Genomic DNA, 13,007 nt, shown 5'->3' with positions numbered 1-13,007 from the left:
AAAAGACAATGATACGATTACAGAAAATGTGAAAAGTATAATTGATGAGTGGAAAAACAAACATGTAAATTATCAAGTTATTGTATGGACAGGCAGTACGATAAAGCTGAAATTTCCAAAACTAACAAACATTCTTAAAAAGATCCCAACACCAGCATGGATAGCTGATATAGTACGTTATAAAGTTTTGTACGAGAATGGAGGTTTGTATTTAGACACGGATATACGGGCTATTAGATCAGTTGAACCTTTGTTAACAAAGTTTAAATCAGGATTCGTAGTTTGTGAAAGACCAAGAACAAGCAATGTAATGATGGAGGTTCCTTGTTTAACGATGTGTAATGCTGTTATTGCCTCACACAAAAACAGTACATTTATGAAAAGATTATTTGAAAAAAGTGTAGGTGTAACTCAGAAATATTTACATACTATAGAACCTAAGAAATTATATTCTTTCTTTGGAAGAAAAACTTTTACAGGTCCTCCACTGTTGACAAAGGTAAATAAACAGTCAGAAGTTCCGGTTATTGGTTCTATTACATTTTATCCTTGTGATTGGAGTGATCGTACAAAATGTGTCTATGAACTCTTTGTAAATGGCAGTAAAAACATTTATGCAATGCATCAGTGGAGAAAGCGATGGTAAAACGCCTGATGTTTTTTTTTAATTAAAAAGTAAAAACATTATATCAATTCGTGTTTCGTTGTTGCTATTTACATATGCATTTGTTTTACTAACGATTTTTATAGAAACATTGCTACACTGTTAAATTATTAAAAATGGTTGATAATGACTTCTGAAATGACAATTTCAACAGTTTCTAAAATTGTGTGTGCATTACATTACACATGTCGAAATTAACCTTAAAAAGCTGTATAGATTGGCATGATAGCACAAGACAGATAACATACTAAAGAACTTGATATGGGCCTTTTTAAATCTTGATCTTTCTCTGATATCATCTAGATCTACCAAAGTGTATGTGAAGTTAAGGGCATACGATACAGTTACAGGGGAGGTTATGACGTTGACAACGTAAATTGTTATTTTTGTGACGTCAAACTATGGCTTATGGGGAAAAGATGGAGTTTTCGACTGATTTTTATCATTAATTAATTTTTTTTTAATTCTGATAAATATACAGCAAAAATTTCATTTTTTTCTCAATGCATGAACATTTTGATTAATATGAGTTATTTCTGAATAAAAAATGCATAAATTCGGATACTTATAAAATACAGAAATTACAAATTATCAAACAAGAAACAACTGTGTTTATCTTTGAAAATAAAAAAGATATGTATATCTTTCGAAAGGGAAATTACGGCCACAAATCCGAATTTTGAGCAAATATACAAACTTCGACCTCATTTTACTCAAAAAGTAGCACGTGAAGGTATATTTTTTATTACATATTTAATTTATTCAGGTAAAAAGTAGTCTATAAGGAAATTTTTATCAAAATCTAAATACGAGATCAAAACTGCATCGTATGCCCTTCGATAGCTCTAGAAACATTTTGAAATATAAACATAAAATATTTATGGAAAGCCCAAAAAAGAAATGTATTGTCAACATTGCCCTGTGCCCTCTGTCCTGAAATTTTGACAATCTTAGCCTTTGACAAACGGCAGGTATCGAAGATAACATTATTCTCGGAAATCCTTCCGATGCAATCTTTTTATATATAAAGTCTATGAATTCGTCGTCTTTTGTGGACAGTAACAGAACAGGGGGGTCTCAACGTCATTTAAGCGGTCTCATGTAGGTTTTTTTCGCTATATATTTTGATTATCCACCTCGAACTTTTGGCCCTCAGTAAACATAGAAGACAGGTAGATTTTCGCTATATATTTCTTTTTTTTTGGGGGGGGGAGGGGGGGGGGGCTTTCCATATATATTTATATTTATATTTCTAAGTGTTTCTAGAATGATCGGTTTTTGTTTTCGACTGCAGAAATATTAGATATAAAATAACAGTTTTGATGTCGTTTTATTGTTAAAAATCTATACTACATAAAGACAAATATGCAACTTACATAAGCATTAATGAGGAAAATATGCTACTTACATAAGCATTAATGAGGATTTGTATTTGAGTTTAAGACAACTTGAACGCGTCATAAAAAGATTTACCGCTCTTCAAAGAAATATAACTTTTCCAGATGTTTCCTTTGTATTTTCTGTGAACTTATATTTTCCTTAGTGTTTTTTTTTTTTTTTTTTTTATTTCTATTTTTTGTAGAGTTAGTACGTTTTCCTCCATTTTCTTCTGATTCGTTTCATATTTTGTCACACTTGTGCATTTTGAGCCTTTAATATGACTAACTCTTCTTACAGATTTCATTTATTTGTGTACTATTATCTTTTACTTTGGTTTTATGGTTGACTTTTACTCAATGCTCTTCAACTTCGTACTTGTTTGGCTTGTTAATTTTTTTGTTATGAGCGTCACTGATGAGTCTTATGTAGAAGAAACGCGGGTCTGACATACTAAATTTCAATCCTGATACCTTTGATAACTATTTACCAGAGGTAGCTTTGATAAACAATCAATTAAGAATTGTGGAACACGCAAACAAAAAGTAATATAATAGAGCTATTGTTCTTTTTTTGCGTGCATTTTCATTGATTAATCAAATTTTCATTACAGTTGTTAATGATTTGTTGTATATTTTTATAATTTTAGATTCAATAAACATTGTCTACATTAAACCTTATGTTGCTTTTTTTATCAGGATATTTTTCTTTCTTACCTTTTTTTCCAGGTTACTACATTCAATATAGTTATTATTCAATAGACAACATTTTATCAAAAAAAAATCAAACCAATATCAGGTGTTTGAAGCGCTTTTTTGGATTCATCTCCTTCAGGAACGCTCAAAGCGTTTTATTCTAAAGCCGAAAAATGAATAAGAACCGAACAAGTAGTGTGTTTAGATAAGACAACATATTTCTTTGACAAGAGTTCTTTTCTAGTTAAACTTTGCATTCCAACTTATCAATATATTCAACTTATCATTTGAACGTGTCTAATGACTAAAATTAATAAAACTGAAACATTGTGAAATTTGTCTATCAGTAATCTATTTGTCATGCTATGTGCACGATGTGTCTAATAAGCCAAATAAAAAATGTCTGGGTTACGTATTGGTCTTTAAACCTTGTAATGTTTACGAGTGTTTTATCAACCTCTATCTCCCATTAAACCAATGAAGAGCGTTTACTAAGACTTTGGTTATCTAGATATCAATATAGTCAACAATTTGACTGAATGTGGATTCGCATGGCAGTTGTCCCGGTATGCATTGATTGCGTCGCTTACCCTGTCGACGCACACTGTTCCGTTTCTGTTAATTGTTTTTTGCTCATGCAATCCCCAAGTTTTTGTCTCTGCTTACTCGATTTACGATTTAATATCGGTAAATTACTCTCGCCTCAATCTATATCGAGTTTTAAAGAAGATTATTATATAGTTAATAAAGAGAATGCAATCCAACAAAAACATAAATTCCAGGTAGAAATCATATAAGAGTACATTTCAAACGGTAATTTCTAAATCCCGAGTTTAGAGAAAAGTGATTTTTATTTTAAAGAATACAAGAGATCTTAGACCAAAATCACATTATGTACACAAAATACTTCTACAGTATAATCAAATCCCTGTCCAAAATTAGGGAAGTGTCATGACCTTCAAACGAGTTTAACCCCCCATATTATGCAAGTGTCTGAGAGCGTGTATTTCTGTCACGTGTTGCTTTGTACCATCTTTGTTTTGTTCATTATTTTGTTCATAAATAAGGCCGATATGTTTCTCGTTCGAATAGTTTTACACAGATAATGTCATTTCAGGGCCTTTTTTCGCTAATCATTTGCTGTGTGCTTTGCTCATTGTTGAAGGTCATACGGTGACCAATAGGTGTTTATTTCTCTGCAATATTTTCTTGTGAAGAGTTGTCTCATTGGCAATCATAGCACATCTTTATATAGAGACAACAACTGATCTGATTTTAAACTAACAAATTGACAAGGGGTTAACCAGGTTGAAAGTTCTCAACTTTCTCCTTTTACTCTCAAAAGATAATAAGTAATTGATCAACTATGCAAGGCCCGAAAAATTTTTTTTTGTAATAATATATACATTAGTCTTGCACAAATTTTTGAACTTTTTTCGTGCATTATTTTGGATACAATTGTTTTAGAAAGTCCCAGGGAAATTCCAGCAATGCAACGTTTTGTGCTTCTATAAGACAAATAAAAATAAAATAAAACACAAGCGAAAAAAAATATATGCGGTATTTATTGAGTATTTCAAAATTGAGATTGGAAGCAGGGAATATATCAAAGAGGCAACAGCCCGACCAAAGACTAGAAAACAGTCCATGGCAATCAACAGGTCTTAAACGCAGTGAAAAAGACTCACATACCCAGGATAGACTTCAGATGGTCACTTAACAAAACATGCTTACTAGTTCAGTAAAAATGAACGTCACACTAAACTCCGAAACATATAAATAAACTAAATTAAACAACATGCAAGACTAACTAAGAGTATTCTGATTTGGTACCGGCCAAAAATGCAGCAGGGTTTAACATGAGTTGTGATATATAAGCCCTCTCCCTATACATCTGGAATAAACAAGCACACATCAACACTTAAAGCTAAACTCAATTCAAAAGACATCAGAGACCGATGTCAGAAAAGGTAACAGACGAAACAATGACATGACAATGATTCATAAATAAACAATGGTCATCTAGTAGTTACTGACATGTCAGCTCCAGACCTCAGTTAAACTGATTGAAAGATTATTTCTTCATCAAATGAAAATCAAGCACAATCCCTGTAATTGAGAAATAAGTATCTTACTGTCATAAAAATATATGTGTATCATCAACAACAACTGGTTAAAAAATAAACAAGTTAATTGATACTAACGCACAGTATTCCATGATAAAATTAAGTAAACATGTGTTATATAGGAAACCCTGGTGTAGTAATTTCGGTAAGTGAAACAAGTATTTTCACATGTATAACAGGATGTGTTGTCCTTTCTATCTGGAGCATTATTATGGTTCAATAATTTTTTATAAAGTTTCAAACAGAATTATACAATAGCCAATAATTAAAAATACTATTTTATTCATCTTATGTCGAAAACTCAGTTCTTGTGTATATCTGTTTGGTGACACTGGTAGGTGATTAAAAAATCAGAAATAATATTTATAACAGCAGTCATCCTTATAACACACATCTTCGAATATACTGTCCTTATGTAAATTAATACGTAAGCTCCGTCCAATAAGTTGAAATGAAATTGGTAATACTATTTCTCAAACCGCTTTATCGTGAATGAAAATATATTGCATTTTGGTGAATCATGTTCTCAAAGCCAAAGTGTTCAATCTTGCAGACAGGTAACTTTTGTCATCGGAATTCTTATTTTGAGATGCTCAAAGTTAGACAATGTTCTACGACAGTGTTATAATATTCTGTTAAGGCGGACATTCCACATGTTACAAAATTAACTCTAAGATATTAACTTTTTTAATTTTGTTATAACCCTATCTAACGTGTTATTAAGATCGGCATACACTGAAAACATAACCTTAGGATTAGACTTCAAATACTCAGAAAACGGAATGAGGAAAGATAATGCAGTGGAATATTCCTTTAAAGTATAATAAGCTAGTCCTAAGCAATAGTGAACAGAGATTTCGCGACCTGTACGTAATCGGTGTATTTCACGTAATGCGAATTTAACCCCACAGGAGTCATGAAGATGAAAGCAACACATAAAACGCAGAAAATGTGTGTAGATAAGTGGTGAAGTAACAATGCTCAAATTATCCAAGATATCTAGCTTCAGTTTTAGTGGTCTAGCCTTAATACTATCATTAAACCCATGAACGTCTACAAAATGTCGTCTGCAAATGTCATGTGGGTTCATAATGCCATACTTAACGGCCTCAAGTTCCAGGTTGTTGATGTGCCCAATATGCGTTTCAATATCAGAAGGTGCTCGGAAACCATATTTTTGTAAAATATGATCAATTAAGTTCAAACAAGTTTTATAGCTATCAATGGAGAAATGGTAAGATGCCAAACAGAGCCATCCAGTAATTGCATCTTTCTGCAACCCCATTACAAGCCACGGTAAATAGGTTTTGTATCTTTTATATTGGCCTTTATTAGATTGCTCCTGAATGCCAATGTTCTTATATCCTATATGTTGACATATTGCGCACCAAAACAATGTATACAGGTATCTATGGGATACCATTTTGTGTCTTCTAAATAAGACGACGAGTATATTTGTAGGCACATCATAATACCACCATTCTTCTAAAATACTTAACGGAGTAGTTATTAAATTGAAATCAAAGTCGGTCAACAAATTCCACGATTTAAGGTCTGTTGCAAAGAAATCTGAAACAGTCTTTGAATTGATAAAACAATAAATTCCTTTTTCATGAATGTCTGTCAACATATCTACTAGTACCTTCTGCTGTTCTGAGTTAAATCTGTTTTCAAATAAATTGTTTTCGGGTATGAAGTAGTGCGGAAGGAAGCTGATTTGAACATAATAACGAAGCCTGCATATAAGTAGATGAAAATAAGATATCAAATCATTTGGTTTAGTTAATAAATCTGCTTCTTCAAGAACCCAGAACATCAATGTTTTTATAAAATACGAACAAAGCAGTCCTTTACAAAATGCATTTAAATCAATTATGTCTTTTAGGAGAATTTTTAACAATGCATAGGATAGTAATTGGGTATGAGTGAATGAATAGATCAGATGTTTTTCGGCCATAGAAAATGATATTCTCCATTCCAAATCTTCATTTTGTGAATCTCTATTCCCTATAGGTACAAAAAGTACACCATAGCTAATAATCTGTGAAACCAATTCAGATGAAGGCCAAATACGATTTCTAAACACCCACTTCTGTGATTGTGCTATCCATGTTTTCGATCTGAGACATATTGCATGATCATGGCTTTCATTAACAGTTGTTAAGCATGGGCCATGAAGGATGACATGTGTATATTTTTCTATTCCCAAAAATTGCATGGTCTTAAAAAGTTCACTTGAAAGAAAGATGTGACCATCCCTCTCCTTGCACCAATCTTTGTCTAACGGTAACATTGGTAATCCTGCGTTGAGTCTTTTTAGTCTAACAAATCCAGGTTTTGTGTATTCAGTTGTAATAAGAAACGAGAACAATCCACAACTGTCCAAAGGAACTTCAACAATGTTTAAAAGTTCCAAGACATGCATCATATCTAGATCACTCTTCTTCATGTCTAAACCTTCTGCTTTACTGCCACTAGATATCCGAGTGACAAATCTCCAAAATAAGGCAAGGGAATCACGGCCAGAGAATCGTGAAACATAATCGCATATGGCATAGCTCAATCTTCTTATCTTTACAATATCTGGTGTGCCAATTTTTTGACAAAGATAGTGATAAAACGATATTGATAAATCAGTCGTCATTCTTCAATCTGAAATGAAGTATGAGGTAGAAACAATACTTGTAGAGAAGTTTACTTTTTATTTTCATAACATGCGTTTCATTTAAATGCATTAAAAGACAGACTTTCTATATTAATATGCATACATGATACAAATTGCCTTCTGCATAAAAGATACTTAACGTATTTACATATCCTTCATGTCATTGGTATATATCTTTTTAAATTTCAAAGTTATTCAATTGCATTTGAATTTCACATATTAAGGAAAAGTTTTTTACGTATGATGGAAAAACAAGTCATAAAACATGATCAATTGTATAAAAACACATGCATAAACACATGTAGAGTGTAATTCAAAACACATCAAAGTTACGAATGGCTTATCATATAATTAAACATCCCTCGTCTTTCAATAATGTCTTCTCGCCTCTTCATGTCTATGTATTTAAACTAATAGTAATCAACCAATGAAAAAAGTTTAAACTTTTTATTTACGTACCTTCAGCAGTATGAATATATGAATGCTACGTGTAAACGATCATGATGTCATGTTCTTGTCACTCTTAAATTAATTGCCTATATTTCCTAATCATATTTGAGAATATGATGTCCTTCGTGCATATAGTTCTACAACATCGACCGATTACTTTTTTACTTGAAAAAACATATCTGTGTAAGTTTTGTGAACTACATATGAACTCGTCTGATTATGTGTTTCAGCTATAACCACTCGGCTTTTTATATACGCCCGTGTGTAAAACCCGTACAGGAAACTTTTCCTTAGGTTCTATGAATCTACTTTACTTTTTCTTAATTCAAAGCTTTTTAATGTTTCCGTAATATGAAACATTTTAATTTTCACATTGACGTACAAAAAACGTTTTCTTTTTTATTTAAAAAACAATATTTTTTCCTTATTTATTTTTAGGTAAACATGGTAAAGGAGTAATATTTCGGAATGTTTAGTTTTGATGTCTGATTCATTTTTGTTAATGACGTTTTACTATCCCAAATTCATGTATTTGGTTTTGATGTTATATTGGTTATTCTCATTGGATTTTGTCTAATGCTTAGTCTGTTGCTGTGTGTGTTACATTTTAATGTTGTGTCGTTGTTCTCCTCTTATATTTAATGCGTTTCCCTCAGTGTTAGTTTGTGTCCATAGATTTACGAGTTTTGAACAGCGGTATACTACTGTTGCCTTTATTTACCCGAACTTGACTAGCTATACAGCCCTCGCACGGTCTGTCGTTTTCATTTAAATTAGTTCCTGGTATATGTAGCAGCTGACATTAGAATACGAAATATTATTTAGCCTAATTATAATGTTAACAAAAAGGTAAAATAATTGAAAAAAATTACGTTTAAAATTAGCATGGAGAATAAAAACACACTTTTTCTTTCATATTAAAAAAAGGTCTTATGATTGTCAAGGAGAAAACTATCCACCAAAACAAAATACAAGTGAACAACAATATGTCACCATACGAAAATGAGCAAAACCCATACCACACATCAAGTTATAAAAAGCCTCGAAGTGAAAGTGTCAAACAATTTAAACAATAACTAGTGTAAGCGTGCATCCAACCCTCTGCCTCAATCAGAGACAATGGCGCAACAACATAACACAAGAACAAAGTATCCAAAACAATTATCGAAACCCAATATGATAGACAGCAGCTAACGACAACTCATGAATATAAGGTATCCGAGAGGCATATATATATATGTTTTACGGACACATTATTTCGGATATCCAAATGACAAAAGGAGACAGTCAACAATGCGACTCTTCAAACCAAATTATCTTCCCAAACACTGCTCTCGTTATACATGTTTCAGTTCGGCATTCTCAAGAATATGTATATAAAATTACAAACAAATCAAATGCAAGACTAAGACAACTATACGTATTATAGAAACAGCTTCAGTAACAGGAAAAGAATTGACAGCAAACATTCCTGGAGGATCAAACAGATCTCTCGTGATCACCCAGCACAATGTGTCATTCATCGTTCGAAAGCATTGGAAACTGATAGAGAATGACCCTAATTTTTAAACATCATTTTCCTCACTACTAGACGTGAATATCAGAAAACCCTGAAAAACCTTCGAAAACCAGTCATAATAAAAAAAAAAACCAATTTAATCCGCCTCCTGATTGCTAAGAAACCACGAGGGAGAAGGAATTGTTTATCTTGTAAAGCTGCCAATACTAGCAGCTCCTCCATCTGCATCTCTACAAAGCAAAGCTATATCATCTAAGTTAATGTTAAAGTATGACATATACTTCAAATACTGTATCAACTCAACACACCGGTGTTATGCAGGACGTTGGAGAACAATTCGGCTTAATATTAAACCATACATCATGGATCAAATCTTAAAAAAACCCATCCTCTCACAAACCATATTCGCTCAAAGAAATATCCTTTTAAAAAAGTCACTTTTCAAATCATAGAAGTTAACGATGAGTACGCCACTTCTGCGTGATAACGAAGATTTAAACGTAAAATGCAATATGTAACTCTACATTTGAGATGGTGATTGTTTAAATGGAAAAAAACAAAGAGGGTAGCTGAAAAATTAAAATTAAATTTAACCTGTAGTATCATCCTTAATATTTTAGCAATCATTTAACAGTGAAAAGAATTTGCCACTTGACCTTAAACAACCAACAATCAATCAATCAACCAATGAAAAGAAAGACAAAGATTGGGCTTTGGCTTTCGCACTTATTACTTAAATATTTCGTACATACGTATACGAAAACTAGATTTAATTGAAATGAAGAGTTGTCAATGCAATTCGTATATGATCTTTTGTATTATTGACAGATTTAATCAAACAGGGAAAAAACTAAAATGTCGATCGTTTGCATACAAATTGTCAGTGCACTGAGGTAAACATATTCCTCTCATCAAAAGATGATATATATGTTATGTAATTTTCAGAAATCGTATAGTTATTTGTTTTCTTTGCTAAAATATCAGAATCGATATGCAACACGTAAAGTTTTTCAGTACTCTCGTTATGTTTTACTGCATTGTTCGTCGTTTATTTCCGTTCCTATCCTTTTTTCGCAAATCTTTTTAAAGTACAAAATGTATGTTAAGATTTGAATGAGTCTCTGTTTTCCAATGCAGTTTTATACAGAGAAGACAAACAACACAATTTATTCTTGAATTTTTGTTATAATTAGCAACTAGTAACTCATGGTAAATAATCATATAGTATGTACAAAAGCAATATCATGAATAGGATAACATTAAGATTCTACAATAATTTTTTTAAACATTTTAACTTTTTTTTTTTCTCTCTTATGCAGCTTCATACAAACGTAGATCAACGTCTAAGCCATCGATTAACCTTTTAACGACATTGGCATTGCTATATTTTGTTCTATGCTAATTTAATAATTAACAATATGCTCGATTAAATAGATTGTCACTCACTCAGCAGTTACATTAGAAGAAGAATTAATCAGGTTTTAATAGTTTTCTTGCAACATTATTTAGGAGAAATGCTGGATAAAAAGAAATTCTACACTCTATGACAATTTTATTATGACAAAAATGAAAATATTCCTGTTGTACGAAGGGAAATTACAAAACTGATAAACAGGATGTAAACATGAAACACAAGAAGCACGATCGTATGCCTGGGTAAACCTTTTTATGCGAAATAAATTTTTTCCATACTATATTTACAATTTATGAATAACCCGGAAGAATTATTAAGTAATATAATAATTATTTATAATTTTTATTTATATTTCGTGTTATTTATACCGAAAAAAGATTAGTAGAAAATTAAACCAAATTGTTTAAAATTTATGAAACAAGTTTCTAGTAACATGTACAATGTAGAGGAAATTATTGAATTATAATGCATGTATATAATAGTTAGTCACCAGAGCACGTTTCTTATTCATTTTCATCGAATCTATAATGTATATTATATTAATCGGCAAAAAAGTATTCCTTCCAGTGGTTATTGATCGAAACATTGTCTGCCAAATTTTTGGGTTTTGTTGCCGCCGACAATTATTGATTGTGACACTTGATAAATAACCAACGCACAACATTACTCTTTGTGATTTTCGTTAAAAAAATCTGAAATGACACAATTGAATGAATTGGTTACCCGATACGATTTGTTGTTGTCTTAACTCAATAGTGGCATGTTTTCGATATTTACAATCCTTAGATCTATATAGTCGTTTGATCTGACATTTTACCCATTGTGTCTAGTCTATATTCTATATTCTATATTATATATTCGGTTGTTGTCTGCTCTTTTGGTCCGGTTGTTGTCTACTCTTTTGGTCGGGTTGTTGTCTCTTTGAAACATTCACCATTTTCATTCTCAATTTTATATTGTATTCATAGCTGACTATACGGTATGGGCTTTGGGTATTATTGAAGGACGTATAGTGACCCATAGTTGTAAATTTCTGTGTCAATTGGTCTCTTGTGGAGAGTTGTTTCATTGGCAATCATACCACATCTTCTTTTCATAATATTTTTAATCGTCGTATGCCCTCTGTATTAACGCCTTGTGTCCCTTAAGCCTCGGTCACACCTTACCGGATAGCTAGAACGGACGACTAACGGATGAAAATAAAAGTTGTCCGTTGGCAAAATTGTTATCCGTTTGGAGTCCGTTGATGTACTGACCGAATAAAACGGACGTGTAACGGATGCATAACGGACACACACCGGATATGCAACGTACGGGAAACGGACACGTATCGGACAGAACGGATGTCGAACGTAAATCCAACGGACGAGTACCGTATAAAAAGGACACCTAACGGAAACGTACCGGATAAAACGGATGAACAAGATATACGGAAAAATCAAAGGCGACAGTAATAATACATGTAAATCGCATATATATTCAAAATGTTTCTGAGTAACTGGTTTTGTTTATTCTTCAAAATTCCGCCATAGGGCAGTGTCTGGCCTGAATAAAAACTGCTTGATTGTGAAGACGTGCCTATACTCTAAGAACGATTATGAATAATAAGAATTAATAAACCTTAAGAAATTCATTTTCCTCGAATCTATAATGTATATTATATTAATCGGCAAATAAGTATTTCTTCCAGTGATTATTAATCGAAACATTGTCTGCCAAATTTTGGGGTTTTGTTGCCGCCGACATTTATTGATTGTGACACTTGATAAATAACCAACGCAGAAGTCTTTGTGATTTACGTTAAAAAATCTGAAATGACACAATTGAATGAATTGGTTACCCGATACGATTTGTTGTTGTCTTAACTCAATAGTGGCATGTTTTCGAGATTTACAATCCTTAGATCTATATAGTCGTTTGGTCTGACATTTTACCCATTGTGTCTAGTCTTTTGATCCGGTTGTTGTCTGTTCTTTTGGTCGGGTTGTTGTCTCTTTGAAACATTCATCATTTTCATTTTCAATTTTATATTGTATTAGTTTGACTAAGAGTAAGTTTGTTCATCTTAATAACGTCTTATAGCATTTATTGTAAATT

General features: G+C 32.1%; 1 protein-coding gene across 2 annotated transcripts in view; it reads right to left on the bottom strand.

Annotated features, from left to right (window-relative positions):
* The window catches only part of LOC139488863 (uncharacterized), a 190,399-nt gene extending 182,113 nt beyond the window's left edge, over positions 1-8,286 (bottom strand). The window contains exons 1-2 of one of the 2 annotated variants that reach the window (XM_071274816.1): positions 7,987-8,280; positions 4,841-7,514 (exon numbers count right to left, since the gene is read on the bottom strand). In XM_071274816.1, coding sequence (XP_071130917.1) covers positions 4,841-4,877 — 37 coding nt within the window. In that variant the 5' untranslated portion in view covers positions 4,878-7,514; positions 7,987-8,280. Of the gene's footprint in view, positions 1-4,840; positions 7,515-7,986 lie in introns of those variants that run through there. The other variant, XM_071274815.1, reaches the window with a different exon arrangement.
* Positions 8,287-13,007: the final 4,721 nt, after the last annotated feature.

The sequence above is a fragment of the Mytilus edulis genome, chromosome 9, assembly GCF_963676685.1.
Source record: "Mytilus edulis chromosome 9, xbMytEdul2.2, whole genome shotgun sequence".
Classification (NCBI taxonomy): domain Eukaryota; kingdom Metazoa; phylum Mollusca; class Bivalvia; order Mytilida; family Mytilidae; genus Mytilus; species Mytilus edulis.
This window is presented reverse-complemented; position numbering and strand designations above follow the sequence as displayed.